The 27,943-nt window shown below is 42.6% G+C and overlaps 1 protein-coding gene across 2 annotated transcripts in view; it reads right to left on the bottom strand.

Annotated features, from left to right (window-relative positions):
• The window catches only part of LOC129708645 (protein phosphatase 1 regulatory subunit 12A-like), a 171,374-nt gene extending 154,417 nt beyond the window's left edge, over positions 1 to 16,957 (bottom strand). For both annotated transcript variants that reach the window (XM_055654530.1, XM_055654531.1), the window contains exon 1: positions 16,634 to 16,957. In XM_055654530.1, the coding sequence (XP_055510505.1) occupies positions 16,634 to 16,885 (252 nt within the window). In that variant the 5' untranslated portion in view covers positions 16,886 to 16,957. The remainder of the gene's footprint in view (positions 1 to 16,633) is intronic.
• Positions 16,958 to 27,943: the final 10,986 nt, after the last annotated feature.

The raw sequence follows: 27,943 nt of genomic DNA, 5'->3' as shown, positions 1-27,943 counted from the left end.
TGCCCATTATGTACGCTTTTACGCTTCTGTTTTCCGTGTCTTTTATAAAATAATATTCTGTGGAGGTTTGCTGATGTAGCTCCATTAACATCTGGGTGCAGCTTAATAGTTGTTATTCTTCTTATTGGATGGTCTGATTTCCTTTATTCAGTTTTGTTTTTAAAAAGAGCTTTTACTGAAATGAATTACACTTTTGCTTTGCTGTATTGGTTCATGTTAAAGCATCCTGAAAGTTGTCACTTTCGGTGCAGAGATAATTAGGGCTTATATTTGCACATTTTTTAAACATAAATTACAAATGACTTGAAATATTACAAAGTGCTGATTTAACTCAGTGGGTCAGGCAGTATCTCTGGAGAACATGGATTGGTGACGCTTCGTGTCAGGACCTTCTTCAGTCTGAAGCATGGTCCCAGCCCAAAACGTCAGCCATCCATGTTCTCCAGAGATGTTGCCTGATCCGCTGAGTTACTCCAGCACTGTCTTTTTTGTAAACCAACATCCACAGTTCCGTGCGTCTCTTCCAACTTGAAATAATGTCCATTTGTCCAACAAATTGAAAGATGTCGTAATCAACATGAGCAAAGAACAAAAATTTCAATGGGAGAATTAAAACCAACTTTTGCAATATATTGAGTGTTATATTCGTATGCAATTTTAGTTTACATTTGATCAATACAATTAATATTGTAAATATTGTATAGGAACACTTGGTCAAAGTAAGAGGAGGAGAATTTGGACCAGTCAGTATTAAGGATTTTGAGCTGATGCTCAGTACACAACTAAAACAGTAAAGTGAGAGCACTACATCACAACCTACCCAACTTCAGACAGGCGAGTCTGTGGTTCTCACACTGACCTCGTCAGTCATCTCAGAATGCACACACAGTGAGAGCTAGTCATCCTCAGTGCCAAGGGACTTCAAAATAAAGCAATGACAGTCTATTGTATCAATCTATCATTTAAAAAATTCTGCTCTGAACAGATTGTTTCTTCAAGATCAAATGAGGAAGGTTTAGTGGTTGTCGGTAGTGACTGGTAATGTGGAATGGTAAAGGCAGAAGGGGGATTGCAGTCCTAAAACTAATTTAGAATGGAAAGGAATTAAAAAAATATATATATTTGTGAAGTAGACATCAATAGCAAGACAAGGATTTATTGTTGACTTTAATTATTCTTGATTGAGTGATGAGTCACATCCTTAAACATTTTGCTGAAAATACTCCTATAAAGTCATTGGGTAGAGAGCTTGAAGTTTAAAAACCCCCAATGATAAGGAAATGCTGACAAATCTTCAAGTTGGAGTGATATATAACTTGAGAGAAAATTTGCAACAACTTGCATTTCTAAGCATTTCCTGTGTCCTCGTCTGCCTTGGCTGCAAAGACCATAGGTTTGGGAAATGCTGCCAGAGTAGCCGAAATGAACAACAGCAGTGTTGATACAAGGGCTGAGCTAAAAATTAACTCTGTTTCACCTTCCACACATGCTATGTGGCCTGCTGACAATATACAGCAATGTCTTTTTTTTAAATTTCTCATTTCCATCAACTGTGGGTTTTTGCCTATTTAATTGGCGAGTCTTTAACTAGCTAGCATCTTATGGGTGATGTTGGCCAAGTCACGTAACCAGATATCCAATTTCTGACCCATTCTTGAAGACGCAATGTTTATGAGGTTTATTCAGCTGAATTTCTTACCAATGCCAAGGCAAAGGCAATGTCAATGCCATTGAATATATAATGCAGTTGGATGAACTCATCAGAAATTAAACAATACATGCACACAGAAAAATGTAGACAATATTCATGCTAATAAGTGGTAAAGAACACCAAGCACTAAAGTGCAAAACAATAGCTATTCCCAATCTAACAGTTCTCAACAGCCTGGTGATTTCTCAATGGTTGCTTGCCTTTACACGTGACTGCCCAAACACAAGGATGGGAATGAAGAGAAACCAACCACCAGGTAATGATGAATGACACTTTAGGATTCAGGTAGTCTGTCAACACACGGATCGCCTTTGCCATTCCTATCAAAGCCTCACGCTCATGATGATGGCAAGGATACAGCCCCGAGCCTCACACCTCCTCACAAAGCTATAGATTCTGGAGCACCAGACGGCAGGGATTCAGAGGGCAGCAATTCCCACCAGGTTCCTGGCATTGGGGAGGACAGTGGTTGCATACTGCTTTGCAACCCAAGTGAATGTGTTATGTTAAAGTGCAAGACTATGTACGAGAGTTTGGACTGGAGAACCTAGAGCATTAATATTCTGAGAGCAGCACACGTGCATATCCTTAAATTGTGAGACTACTGGTATCTTGTATTCAAGGCAGTAAAAATTATCTAAGCCAACGTGACAATTGCTCAATAAGCAAACACTTAATAAGCAAACACAAACAATAATTATTGAAAATAAGGTTGTCAGTCTAAATTTTATTGCTATCTTTCAGCAAGTCACTCTGGCAGGTCACTGGACTACAACAGATGCAAAATGTTCCTTGTATTGTTATTTCACTTAGTTTGCAGCATATATGTTATGGTCTATGTATCAGTTAAGCTCCAAAGGTCTTCAGTATACATAACTGATGATCTATTTGAAGAATTAACATTAAAATACCCTAACCATTTGTAACATCAACATCTTTCTGCTTTGCTGTATTCTGTCCAACATACACAATTATTAATTTGCAAATAGGCCAATAACGTTAGGAAAAGATACCCTGCCAAGCAATCTGGATTAGAACTTGCTGGACAATTGCTATTACTTGCAAAAAAATTGCATCTTTACACCTAAATTTTGAGTTTTTCCCATTGTTGTTGCACTTTCATATTAATCACCCATCATATTTTGTGCCACAAGTTATATCGCATAATGAAAAGCATTTACCACATTATTGAAAGGGTGGGTACCATGGGTACCATGTAAATAATTAAAAATCACTCTCTGGGATGTGAAATTGGAAATGAAAGTGAGACATCTCATTTCTTCAGGTAGTAAATTCCTATGGTGCACTCAACTCTTAAAACTTTCTTTTCTTAGGCTATGTTTTAACAACTCAAAAACATAAATTGTTTAAAACCTGCTCAAATTCATGCTGTTAATTTTGGTTATAAAGTTAATATCAAATACTAAAGATAGTCAGAATAAAATCAGAAAACATTAGCATCTTGTGCTTATGTCTCAAGAGACAAATTGTTTTATGAGTAACTTGAGGAATTTTTCAATGATAAATATATCCAGTAATACCTGGTCAGTAAAAGCACAACATGATAAAGAATAGCCCGAAATTTAAAATCAAGTGCATTCTGATAATCTAGTATTTTCATATTTTGATTCCACTCAGGTTACAATTACACATCGATAAAAGATTATGCAGGAATAGCTACTTTGTACAGGGATAATTATCAAGCGACCAAGAATAGCCAATCTCCAGTGGACCATGACACAGATTTTGATTTAGGCTCAGAATACCACAGGTCAGTTTCAACTTTATCTGGCATGAAACAAGTATGAGGATGTACTCTTGGAATAACTTTTACCCTAAACCCATTTCCAGTAACACAGTAGGTAAATCTTGATATAATTGGCTTGTTTAGATGGGTAAATTGGTAACTTTAAACAACTAAATTGTAAATTTGTGACCTAGGAAATGAAAAATTGAAATAATGATGATGTTGAGGAAAAAAAAGAAATTGCATGGACAAGTAAAGCAAAAGGGTTTGTTCTATGCTGTACAGCACTGACTCCTAAAGAGAAGTACTCAGCAGGTCAGGCAGCATCAGTGCCAAGAGAAACGGTTGCCTCTTAAGTCGAAACACAGACTTTCTCCAACTGCTGATGCTGCCTAAACTGCTGAGTATTTGCAGCATTGTGGTTTTTGATTCAAATTTCCAGCATCTGCAGATTTTTTCTTGCTCTGACCATTAGCTTCTACATTGTGAGAAAGAATGATAACCCAGACTGTTTGCTAGATTTAGTAAAGCTGAAGAACAAAAACATGGCGAGAGTCCGGCATGAAGAAGAAAAAAAAAGGTCCAGCTTGTAAGAAATTCTAGATCTTACTTTTGATTTTGTCATAGGACATCAGTAATGAGATATTTTAGTTTAGTTTAGCGAACAGTTTTGGCTCAAGTACGCACCAACCAACGATCACCCATACACTAGATCTATCCAACACACTAGGCACAATTTTACAGAAGCAGCCATTTAACTTACAAACCTGCATGTCTTTGGAATGTGGCAGGAAACCAGAGCACCCAAAAAAAGCACATACGGTTACAGGACAAACGTACAAATTGCATACAGACAGCTCAGGTACCCAGGATGGAACCTGGGTCTCTGACGCAGTAAGGCAGCAACTCCATCATTGTGCCACTGTACCGCCCTGCGACTTCTAAAAGCAGCCCGAGCATTTACCTTTCCAACTACAGAATAACGCAATACTCAAAGTTGTATATCACTTTGTAACCTTAACCAATTATTTTTGCATTTGCGTCTTCACCTTGAAGCTCTTCAATCTCAAATGTTGAATCTCTTCAAAAATTAATTAACTATAAATGTAAAACTATAAGCTCACTTGAGCACTGCCAACAGTACACAAGTGCGTGTTTAACTTCAACTCAAAGCCATTTACCCATGACTGAACATTTTCTGCACAAGATGCTTGGCAATTGATGCATGATAGTTGTCTAATCATGAAGGAATGGACAGGCTGCAATAAGAAAAAATATTCTAAGTCATCTTATTGCTTTCTCGTGGGAGAACCTGAAACTAGGACTTACTATTTAAAAATATAAAGGTCACCATTTATAATAGACAAGTTGATCTGTTTTTCCTCGGATTATACTAAGTCTTTCGAATCTCTTTCTTTTGGGTCTGTGGAAGCAGCCTTTGAATATTTAAGGTATTTTGTCAAGAGAAGGGGAAGGTCACAGTTAGCAGTCAGAAATAGATATGAGGCTACAAACAGATCAGCAAAGGTCTAATTGAACTAGGGTGCATGCTTGAGGAGCCAAGTGGCCCTCACTGACTAATTTATTTCATCATGAGCAAAGGCCATTTAAGATTGATGTTACATAGCCCCACTGGTATTATTCAAGATTAAGATGAACTATACTCAACTACCTTGACCAAGATTCTTACCTCAATGAATACCAATGATCAAAACTACTTTAAATTGTTTAGTTATCTCACTTATGTGTGGCACTTCAACCTCATCTATTGCATCCGCTGCTCTAGGTGTCAGCTGCTCTACAAGCGTAGGCTTGGCGATCGCTTTGCCCAACACCTCCGCTCGGTTCGCACTAATCAACCTGATCTCCCGGTGGCTCAGCACTTCTACTTCCCCTCCCATTCCGAATCCAACCTTGGTCCTGGGCCTCCTCCATGGCCAAAGTGAGTCCCACCACAAATTGGAGGAGCAGCACCTCATATTTCGTTTGGGCAGTTTACACCCCAGCGGTATGACCATTGACTTCTCCAATTTCAGATAGACCATGCTTTCTCCCTCCTTCCCCTCCCATTCCCAGCTCTCCCACAGCCTATTATCTACGCCTCTACCTTTCTTCTTCCCGTCCCCCCCCACCCCAGTCTGAAGAAGGGCCTCGACCCGAAACGTTACCTATTCCTTCGCTCCATAGATGCTGCCTCACCAGCTGAGTTTCTCCAGCATTTTTCTCTCCCTTCGATTTTCCCAACATCTGCAGTTCGTTCTTAAACATTGATGAAACACTGTGTGGTCTTTAAAAGGAAACCAAACTGATTGAGTTATTTGAAGAAGCCAAAAAAAGACAATCTATATGAATATTGATTTCTCCAATTTTAGGCAGCTAACCTATAAACAACTACCCTTCTTTTTATTTATTTTTTTCTTTCCCCCACTGCCCCATGCCCCACCTAGATTCAAACCCATTTATCCCCTTTGCATTCCACCTATATCCATTCCTTCCTCTGGCCGCACAATTCTTCTATTCTTATCTCACACTTTGTCTTTTCATCTCTGGCCAACCATCTGCCTGTTAACCGCCCTTTGCTCACCTGTATCCACCTATAACTCACCAGTCTTCGTCCTGTCCCCACTTTCCTTCCGGTTTTCTACTTCCCCCTCAACCACGATCAGTATGATTTGCATGACAGACTGGGTTAGGTCCACAACTCTGCAATGTATTGTGGTCTTGAGCTGAACGAATGCTAACCCCCAATCTGGATGGGATACGTTCTGTGATGCATCCGTATACATTAATAAGTCATTGGAGATATGCTAAATTTCCATAGCTTTCCTAAAAGCCAATATATTTAAAAATATATATTTGTTTTTAATTCATGAATGATTTACAATGCATACACATAAAACCTCAGCTCAAAGAGTTAGGTAAAGAGAACTATGCTGTAATATACCATCAAAACACATCTGCTCTTCGTTGAGTGTGAAATTTGAGGTATTTTGTAATGGAAATAACATACATTTACCTGAAGTGTTTGTCAATTCTCTGAAGAAATTGCTGATGTCATCAAAACAACGTATTATGCCGAGTCAAAATTCACTTGCCGCAACTTCTGGATTTACTGGAATATTTACTGAACACTTGCAGACTCCAGAATTTCTGGAACAGGTGCAACTCTACAACCATCACTTGATCTTTGGATGGCATAAAGACAATTTAAAAAAACTGTTTCTCTCCACAACAACGCACCTAAACATTCTTATCACCCCTTGTGGGTTAGCTCGCTATATTTCATACAATAATCGCTTACAAATGGATCCTCAAAAAATTAAACATGAAAGTTAAAGGGATTACTTACAAATAAGTAAAATCAAAATGAAAAATGCTATATAACTAATCCAAGAGTGTGCCCTCAAGCAGGAATTTAGGGTTCCCTGAACAGGTTGTAGTGCTATTCATCTCATATACCAAGCAAGGTTAAAATTGTAAACTATTTGTGCAAGTATCTATACAAAGATAAATCTACTCTAACAACTCTGCGCCCAATCTATTTATTTTCTAAATTTTAATGAATATTTTGTGTTACAATAGCTAGGCTAAAAAGATAGGATTTTGAATGGAAGGCATCTGATATATTGTTTTCACTTAATCTTGTTATTAGAAATTACATGTTTAGGATACACAATTGATTTTATCGAGATGTCATATAGGAGGCTGCAAAATTCAAGAACGCAGCTCGTCAGAAGTAGACGATTTGAGAGGAATATCACCAGAACCCGTCCAGGGAACTCTCGTACCTACTTTATAATGCAAACTCTTGGATCAGTTATATGGCACTTACATTGACAAATAGGTACAATGTTCTCTATCCTGGCTTACCACCCTAACAACTCGAGTAATGAGAGCAATGCGCAACTCCAATGTAGAAATTTGGCTTATGCTGAGGTTTGAATTCAAGACCAAAGAAATTGTCACATATTAAAAAAAAGATTATTATGGTGCATACAGTGAATCATTGGTGGTAATCCAGATGCCAGAACTAAGAATTGTGAAAAAATAATAATTAAATCCTGCTAAAGCAACTGTGAAATTTAAAATTTAATTCATGTAGAATTAAGTTGAAAAATAAATAACAGCTAGTTTCAACAATGGTATCCCTGAAACTATTAGTTTGCTTACAACTCATTCTGTCAATGTTGTCAAAGATGAAAAATGTCCACTCATGTCTGGTTTGGCTTCCTCACGACACCAATGCACAATGATTAAAGTTGACGTTTAAACTCTATGAAATGGTCTAGAAAGCCAGACGTATCAAAACGACCATGTCAAAAAAGACGAATAAATGAGATGTATCATCCTGCATTGATCCAAGTAACAAAAATGGACACGATACAGCTGCTACAGCTTTGCCAACAATGTAGAATCCCCTTCACTAGTGTCTAGGGTTAATTGTCCAAATTAGAAGAGCTATACCCATGGATCAGTGAAAGAACAGCTCGTCACAGGCATACACACAAAAACATACCCTCTAGACAATATCTCAGATTCCTCTGTCACAATCTTTTTGGCACGCCCAGTTCCACTGGCAGATGGTGGCACAACAGTAGGGAGGAAGTGACCCTGAGAGCCTCGAAAATTACCTCAAGATTCAGTAAAGTTTACTGGCAAATGGAACCAGGCAGGACAATGGAAACATCCAATTGATCAGTTAAGATTCTGATCCAGTATATCACTACTACATGAAAAAAATAATCAAAAACAAAAAGAGTACTTAATCCCACAAGCAAAATATCAGATCAGAACTCTGTAGTCCTGCGACACCAAGTCATCATGATAGTGGACAACACAACAGATAATTAGAAAAGGTTCCAAGCATATTTCATCCTCAACAATGGCAGGAACCAGTAAGTAAATGGCAATGGCAGTTATAACCATCCTAAAACCCTAGGGAATAAGTCATCAGTTTCTTCTGAAACCCTCAATTATGCAAGCCTGTCGACAGCCAAATTGACTCACTTGGAGAAATCCGGACAGCATTACAGCCACATAACTCTAGATCTGCACTCCAAAGCATGCCATGCATCTAGCCAAGCTGTTGCAGTAGAGTTACGGAACTGAAATTCACTGAGCAACACATAAATCAGAACATTGACATGCAAAAATATTCAAAAATCAGAGACCTTTTAAATAAAAAGGTCGTCATTAGAAATATTTTAGAAAGGAACAATGAATCCAAACATACTTAAAAATACATATTTGAATCATACAAATTAAAATGTTCATGCATCTTTCTCCCAACATCACTTTTCTCCAATGTATTTTGCTGGAACTATACTGTACAGGTTTGATAGGCAGATTTTCTCGGCCACGAGTTGTGAAGTTTGCAGATGCTAGCACTATTAAGGGCACATCTGCTAGCAAATCCAAGCAGAATGCAGCAGAAAATCATCCTAATATGCAGTTTAGAATGTGCTCATAAAATGCTTTTAAAAACCCAAGGACCCGTATGAATACAAAATTCAACGTAAAGCTCAAATCAGAGGTTAGCAAAGACACCATTCAGCCAAGAACCGAAGTGACAATATAATAAAGGAAGAATAATCTGAATCAAAAAGATGTAGATAAAACACATAATAAATGTAAAATAGACTTTGCAAGAGAGCTGCACCATACAATTATAAATATCTAAGGAACTTGCATTATAAAATCCTAATCCCCTTCTGCCCAATTTAAAAGATAAATGGTTCACATGAGCATATGGTTTAAGGAGTTTCATGCAAAAATACAATGGAATTGTTTTTTAAAATATTCAGCTTCTCATGTGATTAAATAATTTATAGATCGAGAGTCATTCCTGAATCAATTAATACGCACTGCCCTATTTGTTATTGAATATGACCATGAAGGCAAAGACTGGATACATTTCTTCTCACTTTATAGAAGAGAAGCCCAAAGATTGGAAATGACATTTGGACTTGTCACAAAACCATCAGTGTTATAGTGACATGCATATGAGAAAACTTCCCATGTTTGATTGAACTATGAAGCAGACCCTGCAGTCATATCCCCATTTTTATTAACAGATCATATATAGGGAACATTTGAAACTGAAGTGAGACATTGAGAGAGTTTTGAAGTAATGAATTAAGAACATTTGTCACAGAGTATTGTGATAAAACCAAGACCAAGTCTTAAGAGAAATTACCATCTTGCCATATTATTACCAATTAGGAATTTGCTTACTGACAGTACATTATGCAAAGTACATGGATTAATTTCAGGAAATAATCTGTCGTAATAAAATATCTTTCCACAAGTTACCATTTTTGTGTTACCAAAAAGTTGCTATCCCAAACCAATTCTTGAAATGGATTGACAGACCTTTTGAGAATTGGGGTGTGGGCACGACACCACCAAATGAAGGAAACAGTATATAATGATTCAAATATGTAATAAAGCCCAAGCTTTCAAATGAAAACCCACTTTCTTCATTCGTGAAATTTTGCAGCTAATCTGTCAAAAGCAACCTAGTTTAAGTGCATACCCTGTAAAACCGGACTATAAATATAATTTGCTATAAATACAATATATTTCTACACTACAGCATGTAGAAGCTCAAAACCAAAGGCATTATCCAATGACCTGACATACTTTTAACTGATCAAAAACACTGGATATTCTGTAAATGGTGGCAAGAAAAAAAGAAGGTAAAGCAATAGCAGTAAATGTTTATAATGTACCTGTAGTGAACAGCTTTATTTAAATAAACTACAAATTGAACATGTAGGCTTACAATTTAATTGCTTACCCAGTAAAATGAAGTTTTTCTTTAAAAAAATGCAAATCAGGAAATAATTGATGCCATTCCAAATTCTAAATTCACTGATTTATAAAAAATATTAATGTATAATAAAAACTAGTAGCAAATATTTATCAGTGACATATTTCATTATATATTGGAGTGCAATTAATCCTATCATGCCGGAAACCACATTTGACGCACTCCAACAATATTTTGTCATGAACAATTTTCATCCATCTAAGACAGCAAGATCACCTACGTAAATAGAGAGGTCAGCATTAACCAATGACCATTTATTTTAATGCAACATTGCCTAGTTTAGACACAAAGTATTGGAGTAAATTAGCAGGTCAGGCAGCAAGTCTGCAGAACATGGAGAGGTGACGTTTCTGGTCAGAACCCTCCTTAAGACAATTTGTGGTGGTGGCGGGGGAGGGGGTGAAGAGCAAAGCCAGAAACAGAACTGGATGAGAGGTAGGGATAGCACAAAGTTTGTGTGTGCGCCCACTTGCAATGGAGGAAGCCCAGGACAAAGAGGCCAGTGTGAGAATAGCTTACAAGCCAACATTATGAACGTTGTTCTCCAATTTTAGGTAACCTACGTAACTTACGAACGTTATAATATTAATATCATTCACTAGTTAGAGTTCAAGTACAAATGAGGAAGGCATGCGAGCAAATCAAATCATTAGTAGCATTTAGGAGTAATGTTCTCCAAGGATGCTGTACGATTCGCTGAGTTACTCCAGCATTTTGTATCCACCATTCAGAGCAAGATCTTTTTTCCAAAATGCTCACAATTCAGAAAAACTATTATTACCATCCTCTCCACAACTTAAAACTTGAGAGAAAATGAATTGCACAAAAAGCTTCAGAGGTTTGTGCACCAAGGCAGTTAAATATTTTTTTCTTTGTGTGGTACATTTATGCAGGGACTATCAAGTCAGAAATCCATGACAGTTTTCATTCATCAATGTCACTGAATCATAACTTGAACATACAACATAGCTTCGTATTGATTTACAAATGAAAACAGTATAGATTATTTCCTTTGCTTAGCAGTGGGAACAATCAACTGGTTTTCCAGTTGGACATTTCATTGACACACATATATCTAAAGATTTTATTTCCCTATTTGTATTAGAATTCAATGCAGGTGATCCCCACATTGCAGACCTCCACCCTTGCAGAATTTGCAGATCACTCTCAAAAAGTACAGTTTCAGATTGAAACCCACTCTTGTATTTTGTTCATATATGTTTCCCCACAAAAATTCTGGAAAAGAAACAGTTCTTGTCAATTTTTATTTTAGTCAGTCAACACGGTGGGACATCAAGATTTGGATGTGACACCACTGCGTTGATTGGGTTACTGTCACAGCCTAGTTTCTCCTTTCAGCCCAAGGACATGTGAAGCAACATCTCAGAAAGCGCCACACTTCATTTGCAAGGCATTTTCCCTGATCTACTACATTGTGGGGAGTCAACAGCCATGGCCAGCTCTTTAAAGTAATCCCTGCCTTCACTTCAACAAGTCACCACACTTTTAACCCATAACCACCCTTCTCACAACTTCTACACCAACGTTCTCATATCATTCTTAGATCCTCTGTCCTCCCAGATGTACTGGAGGACAGAGGATCTAAGGGGGTAGAGGAACTGAAATAAATTTTCATTAGGCGAGAAATAGTATTGGGTAGGCTAATGGGACTGAAGGATGATAAATCCCCTTCATTGTGATCAGCCATGATCACAATGAATGGCGGTGCTGGCTCGAAAGGCCGAATGGCCTCCTCCTGCGCCTATTTTCTGTTTCTATCAACCTTGATCCTCATAATCCCATTCCCTTCCCTAATATCCCTACTTCGTAAACCTTCTCTAAGTCCGAGCCCTCTTATGCATCACAAAAAATGCCTCACCTGATAAATATGGTAGTGGAGTGACTGATAAAATAGCTTAATGAGAGAAAAATGTCACAGAAACACAACTCAGCTAATAACGTGGGATTCAATTCTAAAGAGGGGGGGGGGGGGGGGGGGGTGTGAAGAGGAGTGTCATTTGAAAAAGTGTGTTACAAACAGTTTTCTAGAAAAACAAGCCCTCTGTAAGGCAGGGGCTGCCAGTACAGATAGACTGGCTGTATTTATAATAAATGCAAAAAATATTCTTAAAGTCATAATGTATCACTGCCTAACCTAATGATTTTGTGATTAGCAGCTATTTTAAGTTCCACACAAAAGACCTGGAAAACAATCTAATCTTCTACTGTAAACTGCAACATGTTAAAGCACCAAGATAGTATACCAGTAAACAGAGTGCATTAACTGCAACAGCAACAAGTTACTGTAACCATGATAACTTCCTCCATCCTGACGCAGCAGAGGGCAAACAGAATATCTGCAACTGTTGATATGGTCCAAGATAGGTTATATGCATGTAGATCAAATTTGTAACAAGCATTGAAAGTTTGTCACATATTAAAGGGAAGCAGTGGAAATGATTAACACACCCCCAATACGGTGATACTCAGGGCACATCATGAGCTGCATGTCACTTTTTGATACGAGGCTCGTGGTTCTTCAAAACTTTTAGTTAACCTAGAACAGGAGGTTTTCCAGTAAAATTGCTATGATTTAATGTGGTTCCATTATACATCACTACAGCACATCAGTTTAAAACTGATTCGAATTCTTCAGATGGATGGGTGTGGATGTTATTCCCACTTGCCGATGGCAGAGAACTAAACTGGGAAAGGCAATGAGGAAACCAAAGTATGAAGACAAAAACAAAGTATTTTAGACCAAATAGAAATTTGATTTCTTCCTTATGCCCCTTGAAGAGAGATGGATGCACCTTCCTACACCTGAAGGGTCTCGCCCCAAAACATCACCCATTCCTTCTCTCCAGAGATACTGTCTTTCCCGCTGAGTTACTCCAGCATTTTGTGTCTACCTTCTTAAACCATAATTTGATTACCCCATCCAAAATAAAAACGGATTAAAGCAATATACAAAACTGACTTGCTCTCCAAGCACAAAAAGTGTGCCTCTGAATTGGTGTCTGAAGCATATAAGCTAACTTCACAGATCTCAATGCTCAGAGGGATAGCCATACAGCAAACTGACATCCAGGGAATTAAACTTATGCGATAAATGGGTTAGCTAAATTTAGTTTTTGTTGCACTGAAAATGTGCATAATGAAAGGCATAGAGGATATGTGTAGTAATATATATTTTAAGAAACCTCTGAAGGAAATCAGCAGGCCAGGCAGCATCTGTGGGGAGAAATGGACAGTCTAAAGAAAGATCCTGCCCCAAAATATAATTTGTCCATTTCCCTCCAAAGATGCTGCCTGACCCACCGAGTTCCAAGTGCTGTTTATTTTTTACTCAAGATTTTAGTAAGAGCAGTCTCTATATATTTAACAGGATTGGTGCAGTGGTAGGCGAGGCATACAGTATTGAGTACAGAAGTTGGAAGGTCATGTTACAGTTGCATAAGATATTGGTGAGGCTACATTTATAGTATTGTGTTCAGCTCTGGGCACCATGTTATAGGAAAGAAGTGGTCAAGCTGGAAAGGGTGCAGAGAAGATTTACGAGGATGTTGCCTAGACTCGAGGGCCTGAGCTATGGGGAGAGGTTGAGCAGGCTAGGGCTTTATTCCTTGGAGCACAGGAGGATGAGGGGTGATCTTATAAAGGTGCACAAAATCATGAGAGGAATAGATCGGGTAAACGCACAGTTTTTTGCTAAGATTAGGAGAATCAAGATGCAAAGTTCATAGGTTGAAGGAGGGGGGGGGAATTTAATAGGAACCCAAGGAGTAACTTTTTCTGCACAAAGTGTGGGGTGTATGGAACTAACTGCCGTTGGAGGTGGTTGAGGCAGGTACTATCACAATGTTTAAGAAACATTTAGACAGGTACATGGATATAATAGGTTTAGAGGGATATGCCAAACATATGCAGGTGAGACTAATGTAGATGGGCATGTTGGTCAGCGTTCGTAAGTTGGGTCAATGAGGCCCGTTTTCACGCTGACCGACGATGAGTATTCGTGTGACTCTTTGTTTAATGGCAATTGTGAATGTGGATCCAGGGTCACATAACTAAGTATTAGTGCATGAGCCACATTTTTACATTACAGAGTTTTGGCATTGGAGCTTCTATCTTCAATTAGCACATGCTATTTTCCCTTAAGGTCACATACCATATTCAGGCCAATACGTTTATCGTTTGACTTCAAGCCACATGAGAGAATTTTCCAAGAGACACTGCAGGAGGATTAGCATACCATTATCAGCATGGCCTTTTTAAAAAAAAATCATTATACAGTAGCTTATCAGTCTATAAAACTCGAACCATCAATAAAGTTCCATATGAAGAACAACATCACAGAAACCAACAGTGTAAAGGAAAGTCAGAGGTCACAATCTGCTGATGGAACTCAGTAAGTCGAGCTGCATTTTAGGGGACAGAGGAGGAAGGAATTGTCAACATTCTAGGTCAAACCCCTGCTTATACCTCCAACAAATGCTGCTCAAACCACTGTTCCTCCAGCAGATTGTTTGTTTCTCTAATTTCCAGCACCTGCAGTCTCTTGCGTCTCCGAGAAATGTCAGAAGCGGTGATAAATCTACTACACATCATCACTAGAACAGGATATCTGCTGCCTATTTATAGTTAGACAGCCAAATCAAACATTTCATTGAACCTCAATCAATAACTATTCCAACAAGAACCAACATATTGCTGTTTCTTAACAGCTGGTCACTCACAACTTAAACTCGTTTTTCACTATGAAATGCAAGCTTTTCATTTAGAGATATTCAATCAAAGAAAAGGCACACCTCTTTATGACATTGCTACAATGTCAATATTAATACAGAAAGGCAAAAAATGCTTAATTTCATAGGGGTGGTAGAACAATTTAAGTTTATGTTTACTCTCAGGGTACCTCAAATAATAAGCCAAATAAAAGTAGTAGCAAGTTCTAAAACATGACTTGTTTATTGCAGTTTCAACATTCCGTGCTAAAAGCACAGGCGTAGTTACTTGGTGCACCGGTTACCGCGTTATATGGGAATAACCGACAACCCATACCCTTCGTGCAACTGTGCACTTGCTGCAGGATCGGGTTTATTCCATATCGGTAGCGTTACCAGTCGGCTAGTTATAGGGGAGGAAAGCGAGGAAAGGATGGTAAGGAATTGGACGAAATGCCGCTCCTAACCCTGCACCACACTGACCATCAAATGCATTTCACAAAGTGTTGGAGGACCTTTGAGGGGTCAGGCAGCATCTGTGGAGGGAATGGTCAGACGAAATTTTAGGTCGGGACCTTGATTCAATCACTTATCTCCACAGATGTTACCTGACTCACCGAATTGTCATCAAAATTATTGCCATCAAAAGTATTTGCCAGCGACTCAAAAGAGACAGGACGAACACAGTAATGTATCAAGAATAGTCCAGGACACACGAGGTGCTGGAATCCTGAGTGAAACAGTGTTGGAGTAACTCAGCGGGGCCAGGTGGTATCTGTGGAGGGTATGGAGGGGCAACATTTCTTGGGACCTTTCCAGTCCACCGCCTGATCTACTGACTTACTCCAACACTTAGTGTTTTGCTTAATATTGCAGTATCTGCAGTTCCTTGCACCAATTGCATTTGCCGACGACCCAGAAGGACGGACAGAGCCCTACGTTACATGAAGGATAACACAGGGCAGATCCGCACACTGTAGTGCGGGGAAACATGGTGCAAACACGCCTCTGATCGGGGGGGACTAGGACTGGGGAAGTGCAGGGAAACGTAGTGTAAACAAACCTCTGGTCCCTGCATTTGGGGACAAGGACTGGAGAAGTGCGGGGTAAACTGATGCAAACAAACCCCTGCTCTTTGGTCTGGGAGGCAAGGACAGGCTGATGGATCAATGGGATGTCCTGTGTGAGGAGAGGAGGGGAGCTGGTTTGCTCCCCGGGTGACAACGGGACGGGGGCCTGAGGGGGTGCAGAGCCGGAGGGTTGAGGGGATGTTGAGGGTTGAGAGGGTGCAGAAGTTGAGGGGGTGCAGAGCCGGGGACTAGGGTGCAGAGCTTGAGGACTGAGAGGGTGCAGAGCCTGAGGACTGAGAGGGTGCAGAGCCTGAGGGTTGAGAGGGTGCAGAGCCTGAGGGTTGAGAGGGTGCAGAGCCGGCGGGTTGAGAGGGTGCAGAGCCGGGGTGTGGGGGTTGTAGAGCCGGGGTGTGGGGGTTGTAGAGCCGGCGGGTTGAGAGGGTGCAGAGCCGGAGGGTTGAGAGGGTGCAGAGCCGGGGTGTGGGGGTTGTAGAGCCGGGCCTGTCCTGTCCCACCCTCACACCCTGCCCTGCCCTCCCGCAGTACCTGGTGCAGCGCCGTCAGCCCGTCCACATTGGCGTAGTTGATGTCAGCGCCGCGGTCCAGCAGCCGCTTCACCTCCTCGGTGTCGCCGCTCGAGCAGGCAGCCAGGAACACGGCGCCGTCGTCGAACTTCACCCGCGTCTTCTTCTTCTTGAAGACCGGCGGCTCCAGGTCGGTCTCGGAGCCCAGCCAGCGCTTGAGCTGCTCCCCTCGCCGGTGCTTGGCGTTATCCGCCCGCTTCCGATCGTCCGCCATCTTCCCTTGGAGGAGCCGGAGCCTCCGCCGCCGCCGCGACCTCTCACAGTAACCTCACCCTCCGCGCCCGGGCCCCGCCCCATCTCCCGCCCATTGGACCTCTCGCCTCCGCCCCTGGCCAATACCAGGGTAGGTGCCGCGCGTCCCTGTTTCCCATTGGTCTAACTGTATGTCAATCATTGGCTTGTCCCGCCAGCAGGTTAGGTTGGATTATTGACATTGGTTAAAGCGAGCGGCAGGTTCACCGCCGTCCATGGCGCCACCTGCTGCCTGGATGAGGCAGCGACGTGCAGGTGTGCACTGAATGGTCCTGTGAGACCTGATAGCAACCCATGTTTACACTCCAGCGGTATGAATACTGACTTCCCTAACTTGAATTACCCCTTGCTTTCCCACTTTCTCCATCCCTCTCCCTTACTTGCAAGCAAAGAATTTCACTGTGACTTGTTACATGTGACAATAAAGTATAAAGACAATAAAGTATTCAATTCCTAGTCTGATTGTCTCCCTGATTAAATTTTTATCTTTTTCTTTATTTTTATCTTTGTTACCTTCTTCTAACAATCATCTATTCTACCTTTTCCTTGATTCGCATCTCTTTTGATGTCACCTTACATTTCCATATCTCTGTCTCCCTCTCCTCTAACTCTCAGTCTGAAGAAGGGACTCGATTTGAAACGCCACCCATTCCTTCTATCCAGAGATGCTGCCTGCCTGCTGAGTTACTCCAGCATTTTGTGTCTATCTATGGTTTAAACCTGCATCATCCTTTGCGTGCAATGACTGCTTGAAGTCTGCGATTCATGGACATCATTGGAGTGGCCAGGGTGCGATAAGGGTCCCAAACCGATCTATCCATGTTCTCCATGGATACTGCTTAACCCGCTGAGTTATTCCAGCACTGTGTCTTCAAATGAAGTTAGCAAGGTTTACCCAAGTCACCTTGTTATTTACAAATACCAAATCAGGTTAGAGTTAAAAATGAAATTGCTAACATGTAATTAACTAATTCCACAAGAAAAAGCAGGAAATTATTGCACAAATGACAGCAGGATCGACTTTAGTTTACATGTCTCATGCTCTAATGATTAATATCTGTATTAGAAATTCTGTATAATTCCTTCGTGGGTGATGACCACAGACATCTTGCTGTGGTCAACTATTGGTTAACTATAAACCATCTGTTTAGCGTGCTTAGTTGCTTTGCAAAGAGTAATTGCATGTAACTAACTTTCTGCAGGCTAATTCAAAACATTTGCTAGTTTTGGTAGTGTCCTGATTAACCAAATGGTATTTGTGAACAATCAAAGGTGCTTTTAAGTAATTTATTTTAAGATACAATAGAAGTTTAAATGGTATAAATTATTTCACCACGGTGTCTGAGCAAGATTCTCCTTAAGATCACTAAGAAGTAATGTTGTGCTGCCGTAAAGAGCAATCCAACCAAGACCTCAACGGTGGAACATGCGGAGGATGATGGCTGAGTTTAGCGGAGCATCACAACAGCTATGAAGGCTGCAGCAGAAAATGGTCTCCGGTCGTCTTGGACTCCATGCCACTGGATCCTGACCCAGATCTGTCAAGGACCATGGGCTCTCCGGTAGGCGGCGCGGCTCTGGCCAGCAGCTGCCTCTGCAGCCTGTCCGCGTTTTTATTATTTTTTGTCTGTGTTTTTATGTAGTTTTTGTTATTTTATGTTGGGGTGTGTGTGTGGGGGGGGGGGGGGTGGGGTGGGAGGGGGGGGGGAAACTTTTTGAATCTCTCCCTGCACTGGAGACCCGACCTTTTCTCGTCGGGTCTCAGCTGTCGTTGAGGCCGCAACGAGGAGCGGCCTCCAACAGGAAGAAGCCGGGGACTCAGGTGTCGACTCACCGTTGCCGTCGCGGAGCTGGCCGAGTCCAGAGCGGGTGGAGCGGTGGAGGAGCGTTGCTGCTGCTGCTGCTGCTGCTGCTACCGGAGAGTCGGAGGCTCCAACGACAGGTCTGTGGACGACGGCACCGGGAGCCCGCGGCTCCCTGGAGGGAGACCGCTTTTCAGGGCTCCTGCAGCGGCGACTTCTCCCACCCGAGTTGCGGGGTCGAAGAGCTCCTGGAGCGGGGCCTGACATCACCGCCCCGCGCGGCTGGAATGGCCGCGGACTCTGCGAGCGCACACCGGGGGCTCCAACATCAAGACCCGGTGTGCGACCTCGCACCACCCGGCGTGGCTTTAATGGCCGCGGGACAATCGCCATCGCCAGCCGGGGGCTATGACTTTGACTCTGACATCGGGGGGGGGAGAGTGCAGTGGAGAGATAAGTTTATTTGGCCTTCCATCACAGCTATGTGATGGATGTTTATGTTAAATGTAATTATGTTGTGTCTGGGGTCTATTTGTGTGTAATGTATGGCTGCAGAAACGGCATTTCGTTTGGACCTCCAGGGGTCCAAATGACAATTAAATTGACTCTTGACTCTTGGGTGGCTGTCTGTGCACCAGTCTCCCCGTGTTAATCAAAGTCACGCACAGGCGTCCTCCATGAGAGGACTGTCATACTCGTTTCGAGTGACCGCCGATGAGTATCATACTGCACAATATATTGAGCAATGGGGCTCATTGGTTCAATGGTACTTTATTGTCATGTGTACCAAAGTACAGTGAAATTAATTTTTGCACAGTTCAATGACAATCCTACTATACATTAGGCACAATCATACTAAGTATAAGAGTGAAATATAGTAAACCACACTATATCTATACACGAGTGTCGTCACATTTTAGGCGCTATCTGTTACCCTTCAAGTTATACATTTCTAATAAATGTTACAATTGTAGCTCGGACATACTGTAAAAAGCCCTTTCCCTGGAAATGGTTGGTTATTACCTTCTGGATTAATGTTTATTTTTTGAAAACTACTGTATGTATTTTCACATTTTTGTTTATTCCAAACTCAGTAAGTGATTGACAAAATCTTAAGGAATTAAATCATTTCTCACCAAAGTAATCAGCTGCTCAACAATCCATTGTTGAAGATTGAAAAAGCAAAGGAAATTGCAATGTTTTGTTTAGTTTAGCGATACAGCGTGGAAACGAAACAGGACCTTCAGCCCACCACGTCCATGCCGTCCAGCGATCCCCGTACACTAACACTATGCAACACACTAGGGACAATTTACAATCTTTACCGAAGCCAATGAACCTATATACCTGTACGTCTTTGAAGTGTGGGAGGAAACCAGAGTACACGGTGAAAACCCAAGCGGTCACGGGGAGAATGTACAAACTCCATACAGACAGCACCCGTAGTCAGGATCGAACTCGGGTCTCTGGCGCTGTGAGGCAGCAACACTACCAATGCGCCAGTGCCACCATGGTTCAAAGGTTCAATGGTGCTTTTTTTGTCACATGTGCGAAGTGCTAACACAGTGAAATTCTTTAACTTACAAACAGTCCAGTAGAGATTGCCATGCTCCTGATCCTGATAAGCAAGTATAGAGAAACAGTCTACAGTGCCCGAATGCAAAGGGTCCCATTTTTTGGCTGCATTTTCAAAGTCCACACTCTAGTTCTTGTGAGTGGTGCCTGTTCCAGGCAATTCCCAGGCCGTTGTGGATGCTCGCCTTCCTTGGATGCCACATCCCTCTCCTTGCCCATCCACCTTTCTTTCCCAAGGGTCTCCTGCAGCTGACTATGAGGGCTTGGTAGGCCAGACTCCAGTTTCCACTCCTCTCCTACTGGCCTTGACTTGCATCCATTGTCGCCGACCGTCGTCCCAGTCTCTGGTCTTTGGGGATGAACAGGGGCCGGTGCTTTGGCCTCCTCCATCCAGGCCAGTCTGTCGGGTCCAACAAACAGGGAACAGGCTCAGCGAACTCCTCCTGCAGGCCGCAATCCACCAGGGGTGTGCATCAATTGTTCATTGAGCAGACTCTATATTCTTAAGAAACACAGTTATATAAAATAATATATAATTGATTTTTAATGAAGGACGGCAGGTCGAATGATATGAACACAAAATACTGGAGTAACTCAATGGGATAGGCAGCATCTCTGGAGAGAAGGAATGGGCGACATTTCGGGTCGAGACCCTACTTCAGACATACCTTCAGTCTGAAGAAAAGTCTCGACCTGAAACATCACTCATTCCTTCTCTCCAGAGATGCTGCCTGTCCCACTGAGCAAATTGTGTCTATCTTTGATTTAAACCAACATCTGCAATTCCTTCCTACATAGAATGACATGTGTTGTTTTAGTTGAAATTAAAAAAATCAAAACACTTGCATTATGGTCATTAGGGAACCAAATATTAAAAATATATGAAGTAACTGAATGGACGGTTTGTTATTACTGATGTGTAGTTGGAAGACAATTTCCATCTACAATTAATAGCATTTGAGGAGCTAGAAAGTTAATTACAGAAATAAAAGTAATGACTATCACAAAATTAAAACAGTCCATAAGGGCAACAACATTTTGTAACCTCACAAACTCTTATAGCATGGTGGTAAATTGTTTTATAGCATGGTGGTACATTGGTTTCACAAGGCTCAAGCCACTTTACAGTCACCTGGTATAGCCTTCACTCTCTCGTGATAGTTACATGTCTACATAATGCAGTGCAAATGTCGGCATTTGTTCACTTGCAGAGGCTGATATTACACATGCACCTGAGTTCCCCTAACTGGGAGGGTCACCTCATGGGGGACAATGCTTCAGGACTTTGGACCTCAAGGGAGGTGGTCTTGGAGGGGAGGATGCTCCTCAAACTGCGGAGCATCTTGGGCAATACAGCTCACCCCCTCCATGACACACTGGCAACCTGAGGAGCACCTTCAGCAACAGACTGGTTCCATCAAGATGCAGGACAGAACGCCACTGGAGATCCTTCTTCCCTGTGGCTATCAAACTTTACAACTCCTCCCCCTTCTGTCATGGGGTAGACTGAGACTGACTCCCCCCACCTCCTCAATCTTTGCGCATCCCCGAAGCCTTTCCACTCGTCACTTTAATTTCATCGTTCATGTATTTTGTGTTTTTTATGCCTGTTGGCCAATTAATTTCCTTCTTGAGATAAATAAAGTTCTATCGTATCGTAAATTTTTGCCAATTTTTTGGCTGAAGTCTGCAAGAACCGAGATCTGCCCTCTTGTGGAAATATGATGAAATGCAGCAGTGAATATTTAATTGCAACGAATGTAAATTTTTAAAGACTAATGCTTCTCTTGCTGTAATCAATCACAACTTCAGCAACAGATATTTAATGGGTGTTAAATGGTTAAATCACAGCTAGATAATGTAGTTAAAAAGGCTTAAGGGATACTGGACTATTAGTCCGGGACAAAAAGGACTGTAGATGCTGGAATCTGGGGCAAGAATCAAACTGCAGGAGGAACTCAGTGGGTCAAGCAGCATCTGTGGAGGGAAATGGGCAATCAGCATTTCGGGTCAACACCCTTCCTCTGGGCTGAAAGCGTGGAGGGGGAGGTGAGGGACGAGGCAAGTTCTGGCACATAATAAATGGATCCAGGTAAGGAGAGGTGGGTGTTAACCTGATGCAGGTGGTGGAGATAACAACAGAGGCTGGGATGTGATTTTGAAGGTAACTCAGGGCTGCAGCTGATAGAATCCGATGGGAATATGGGACCAAATAATGGTGCAGTGGGTAAATGAGCTGATGGGAACAATGGGTAGGACCGAGAGGACTATCCTTATTCTGTCTGGGGGAGGTGGGGGTGAAAGCAGATGTGCAGGGAGTGGAGGAGATGTGGGTGAGAGCACCATCAAACAGCAGGAGCCAAGCCCTATTTACTGAAGAAGGAAGACATGTCCTGGCATGAAAGTCCTCATCTTGCTTGCCTTCACATTCCCCTCGTCTAAACTCATCTGTTGCATTAATGCTCCTGACTTGGCCTCCATAACATGGGAGAGTCCAAACCTAGATAGGCGACTGCTTTCCTGAGCATCTGTTCTCTGTTTGCCAGAGACACTTAGGGCTTTGGGTGCAGGCCATTTCAAATGCTGACTTGAACAATCTGCCCAGCATACGTCTGAAGTCCCGCAAACATTTCTGGTCTTCCGTTAAATCCCTGGAAGACTTTGACTCCAAGACTGAGTGGCGCAGAGCCTGGAAAGATGCCAACACCAACAACGGACCCCACAGTGAAACCACCGGGTTTTGACATCCATCGTAAGCAATAGCTAACCCTGTACAGAATCCACACCCTCCCTGCAAGAACAGCCCATCACCTGCATGTGGGGGATGACAGCAGGGCCGGATTTCGATGAAGAGAGGCCCTAAGCTGTTCCACTTGTGAGGCCCCCTCCGCGTTGGTTTTCAGCGCTGGCAGCGACCGGGCAGCCATGGCGGCCAAATCTCCCACAATTCAAAGCGAGGGAGGGAGTGCCCAGTGCCGACCAGTTGCCGCTGCCGTTGCAGTGCGCATGCGCAGGGCGGCCGATGATGCGCTGGCCGTGTTTGTGCGCATGTGCAGGGGGGAGGACGTGCAGGCCGCAGCAATGCGCATGTGCAAGACAGCCTGCCGTGGCGGCCCGGACACGGACAGCGGGGGGAGATGGAGATAGAGAGAGAGAGAGATAGAGAGGGGGCCCGCCCAGAGTTGAACGGTACGTGTCCTGCCTTGGCCGGAGGCCTCCTAGATTTCGAGGCCCTAGGCTTCAGCCTATGAAACCAAGTGGTAAATCCGGCTCTGCGAGGCCCCCCCTAGACCTCGAGGCCCTAAGCTTAAACTTGTCTAGTTTATAGATGAATCAGGCCCTGAGGAGAGCATCTGTTCCTTAACAATTCTGTATTTCTATGTAATCCAGGGATTTACTGCATCGTGGAAACAGGCCTTTCTGCCCAACTTGCCCACGCCGACCAACATGCCTCTAAACTAGTCCCACATGCCTGCTTTTGGCCCTCTAAACCTACCTATCCATGTACCTGTCTAAATGTCTCATTGAGATAGTGCCTGCCTCAACTACCTCCTCTGGCACTTTGTTCCATACACCCACCCCCCTTTGTGGAAAAATGTTATCTCTCAGGTCCTCCTCACCTTAACCCTATGTCTACTGATTCTCGATTCCCTTACACTGGGCAAAATACTACCTTTGCCCGATCTATTCCTCTCATGATTTGGGACACCTCTGTAAGATCACCCCTCATCATCCTACTCTCCAGGGAATAAAGCCCCTAGCCCTCTCAACCTCCCCCTAGAGCTCAGTCCCACGAGTCCTGTGTACTGTTGAAACTTCCGTAGATACTGTCCACAGGAAAATTAGATGAACATGCAGAAAAATGAAATAAACAACAAAACAAAATATTAACATCTCAATTCTGGGCCTCTGCTTATCATCAGACAAAAGTAGCGCAGGACATGAGAACAAAGAGTCAATGAAGAAATAAGGCAGCACAGTGGTGCAGCACGTAGAGCTGCTGCCTCACAGAGCCAGAGATTTGGGTTCGACCCTAACGACGGTTGCTGTCTGTGTGGAGTTTGCACGCTCTCCCTGTGACCACAGGGGTTTCCTCTAGTTGCTCCAGACATATCCCACATCCCAAAGAAGGTGTGGGTTTGTAGGTTAATTGGCCTCTGTAAAAGAAATTGCCCTTAATGTGTAGGTAGAGGATGAATAAGTGGGATAACTAGTGTGACAGGGTGATTGATGGTCGGTGTTGATTCGGCAGGCCACAGGGCCTGTTTCCATGCTCTATCTCTAAACTCTAAACTAAATTAATGGGAATTGATGAGGTCACTTGATGAGTTCATGGGGAGACTGGGACATGCATTGGAAGAATGGCACCCTAGGGAACTGAAAGAACTGCAGTGGCTGGTAAAATCGAAGGTAGACACAAAATGCAGCATCTTTGGAGAGGGGTCGAGAACCTTCTTCAGACTGATGTCAGGGGAGCGGATAGGACAAAGAAGATAGTGGAACTAGTGGCAGAACTGAGAAGGTGTGTAGAGTGAGGAGGGAAATGAAGAGAGAGAGCAAGGGTTATCTGAAGAAGTAGAGAAGTTAATGTTCATACTGCTGGGGTGCTGCAGAAAATAGTCAGACCCCTTTACTTTTTCCACATTTTGTTACATTACAGCCCTATTCATTTTTTTAATCATCAATCTACACAGGTATTTAGACATTTTTGCAAAGTAATTAAAAAATAAATAACTGAAATATCACATTTACATAAGTATTCAGACCATTGTCAGATTGAGTGGGGAGTGTCAATGCACAGCTATTTTCGGGTCCCTCCAGAGATGTTCGATCGGGTTCAAGTATGGGTTCTGGCTGGGCCACTCAAGGACATTCACAGACTTGTCATGGCTCCAGTCTGAGGTCCAGAATGCTCTGGAGCAGGTTTTCATCAAGGATCACGCTGTACTTTGCTCTGTTCCACTTTCCCTGGATCCTGATTAGTCTCCTGCCACTGAAAAACATCCCCACAGCATGATGCTGCCACCACCATGCTTCACTGTGGGTGGCATTCAGGCTAAAGAGTTCAATCTTGGTTTCATCAGACCAGAGAATCTTGTTTCTCATGCCTTTGGCAAACTCCAAGCGGGCTGTCATGTGCCTTTTACTGAGGAGTGGCTTCCGGCTGGCCACTACCATAAAGGCCAGATTGGTGGAGGGCTGCAGATATAGTTGTCCTTCTGGAAGGTCTATCATCGCCACAGAGGAACTCTGGAGCTCTGACAGAGCTCCATCAGGTTCTTGGTCACCTCCCAGACCAAGGCCCTTCTTCCCTGATTGCTCGGTTTGGCCGGGTGGCCAGATCTATGAGGAGTCCTGGTGATTCCAAAGTTCTTACATTTAAGAATGACGGAGGCCACTGTGCTATTCAGGACCTGCAATGCTGCAGAAATTGTTTGATACCCTTCCCCAGATCTGTGTCTCGACACAATCCTGTCTCGGAGATCTACAGACAATTTCTTCGTCTTCATGGCTTGGTTTTTGCTCTGACATGCACTGTCAATTGTGGGACCTTATACAGGCAGATGTGTGCCTTTCCAAACCATGTCCAATCAATTTAATTTACCACTGGTGGACTCCAATCAAGTTGTAGAAACATCTCAAGGATAATCAATAGAAACAGATGAACCCAAGCAATTTTGAGTGTCATAGCAAAGGGTAAATGTAAATACATGTAAATTTGATATTTGTGATACATATGTAAATGTGATATTTCAGTTATTTATTTTTAATTACTTTGCAAAAATTTCTAAACAGCTTTTTTCACTTCTTCATTCTGCGGTATTGTGGTAGATTGATGATTAAAGAAAATGAGTCAATTTTAAAATCATGCTGTAACAAAATGGGGAAAAAGTGAAGGGGTCTGAATATTTTCTGAATGCACTTTATGAGGTGCTGTTCCTCAAATTAGACAGAAAGGTCAGATTCGTAATGGGAGGAGGAGTTGAAGTGCTGGGCTACCGCGAGATCAGCTTGGTTGAGACGGACTGAGCCGAGATGTTCAGCAAATGATTGCCGAGTCTGTGCTTGGTCTCGCCGATGTAGAAAAGTTGACACCTAGAACAGCGGATGCAATAGATGAGGTTGGAGGTGGTGCAAGTGAACCTCTGCCTCACCCGGAAAGACTGTTTGGGTCATTTGGATGGAGTCAAGGGGGGAAGGTAAAGGGACAGGTCTTGCATTTCCTGCAGTTGCAGAGAAGTGCCTATGCCCCTGTCCCACTTAGGAAACCTGAACGGAGACCTCTGGAGACTTTGTGCCCCACCCAAGGTTTCTGTGCGGTTACTGGAGGTTCCCGGAGGTTTTTTGTCAGTTTCCCTAAAGGTCGAAAATGGTTTCCGCTTCTTCTATGTTCCGGCGAGTATTTTAAAAAATTCAAAACCGGACGCAACTAAAAATAAGTTGCCGTTTTAAAAATCGGTAATTTTTTAGTTGAAGCCGGTTGCGATGCTAGTTGAAGGTGGTTGCCAGAGGTTGCAGGTAGCCTTCCACTACCTGCAACCTATTACCGATTTTAAAAACGGCAACCTATTTTTAGTCGCGGCCGGTTTTGAATTTTTTTTTGAAATAATCGCCGGAACATAGAAGAGCCGCACGGAAACCTTGGGTGGGGCGCAAAGTCTCCAGAGATTTCCGTTCAGGTTTCCTAAGTGGAAAGCAGAAAGGGTTGGAGATGGGAAGATACGGCAAGCAGTGGGATCCCTTTGGAGGTGGCAAAAATGTTGGAGGATGTTAGGCTGTGGGCGGAGGAGCTTTTTCGTTCAAGTTCGTGACCCAACTCATGGATCTATCTGAATGTTTAACATATTGCGTATAAATATTATATAAATCATACCTGAAACTCGTCAAGACCAAAACCTGCAGATTTTTTTAAAATATGAGAAAAACCTCAATTTTTCCCCGAGTAGTAATTGTCCAATCAATGCACATTTGACTTTGAGGTCAGACGCAAATTGACCAATCCCGCGCTTTGTTTTATGGTCGCTGGGCAGCGAGGACCCTGGGATCATGGCTACCTCCTAATTACATCAAAACAATAGCAAGGTTTCCAAGGTATTGCTAACCTTGCTGATAATTTTGTTTTTCAATTGATTTGTCTATAAAGTTACTAGACTAAGTGGGACCCGTTGGATCCCAGTTTCACACGGCAGTGCTGGTCCCCAACACAATATTCCACCTCTCCAACAATTCCAATATTGCTGGAGCGCTAGCATGGTGTTACGGGCCGAAGGGACTGGTTTCCTGAGGGCTAGTAGGGATATTGTGGGCCAAATGGATTCTTGAGCTGGCAGCTGTCACTTCGACCACACACACTCACACCAAATCACACACACGTAGACAGACACACACATACATTCACAAACACATACACACACACTCACTGACTCACAAACCATATATATGGCAGTAAACTTTCTTGAATACTCACATGGCTGAGCACGGCCTCACCACTGTGGGGTTTCCGCAGTCAGCGGCACTTCGGCAATCAGCGTGACCTCCGTACTTACCGGAAATCCCGGTAGGAGTGCGACTTCTGCACTCACTGGAAATTTAGCAATCAGCGCGACGTAAAGAACAATTTATTCCTTCCAAACACAGTCGGA

Source organism: Leucoraja erinacea, chromosome 24 (assembly GCF_028641065.1).
Source record: "Leucoraja erinacea ecotype New England chromosome 24, Leri_hhj_1, whole genome shotgun sequence".
Lineage (NCBI taxonomy): Eukaryota > Metazoa > Chordata > Chondrichthyes > Rajiformes > Rajidae > Leucoraja > Leucoraja erinaceus.
The sequence above is the reverse complement of the archived record's forward strand: the minus strand, read 5'-3'. Positions and strand labels throughout refer to the sequence as shown.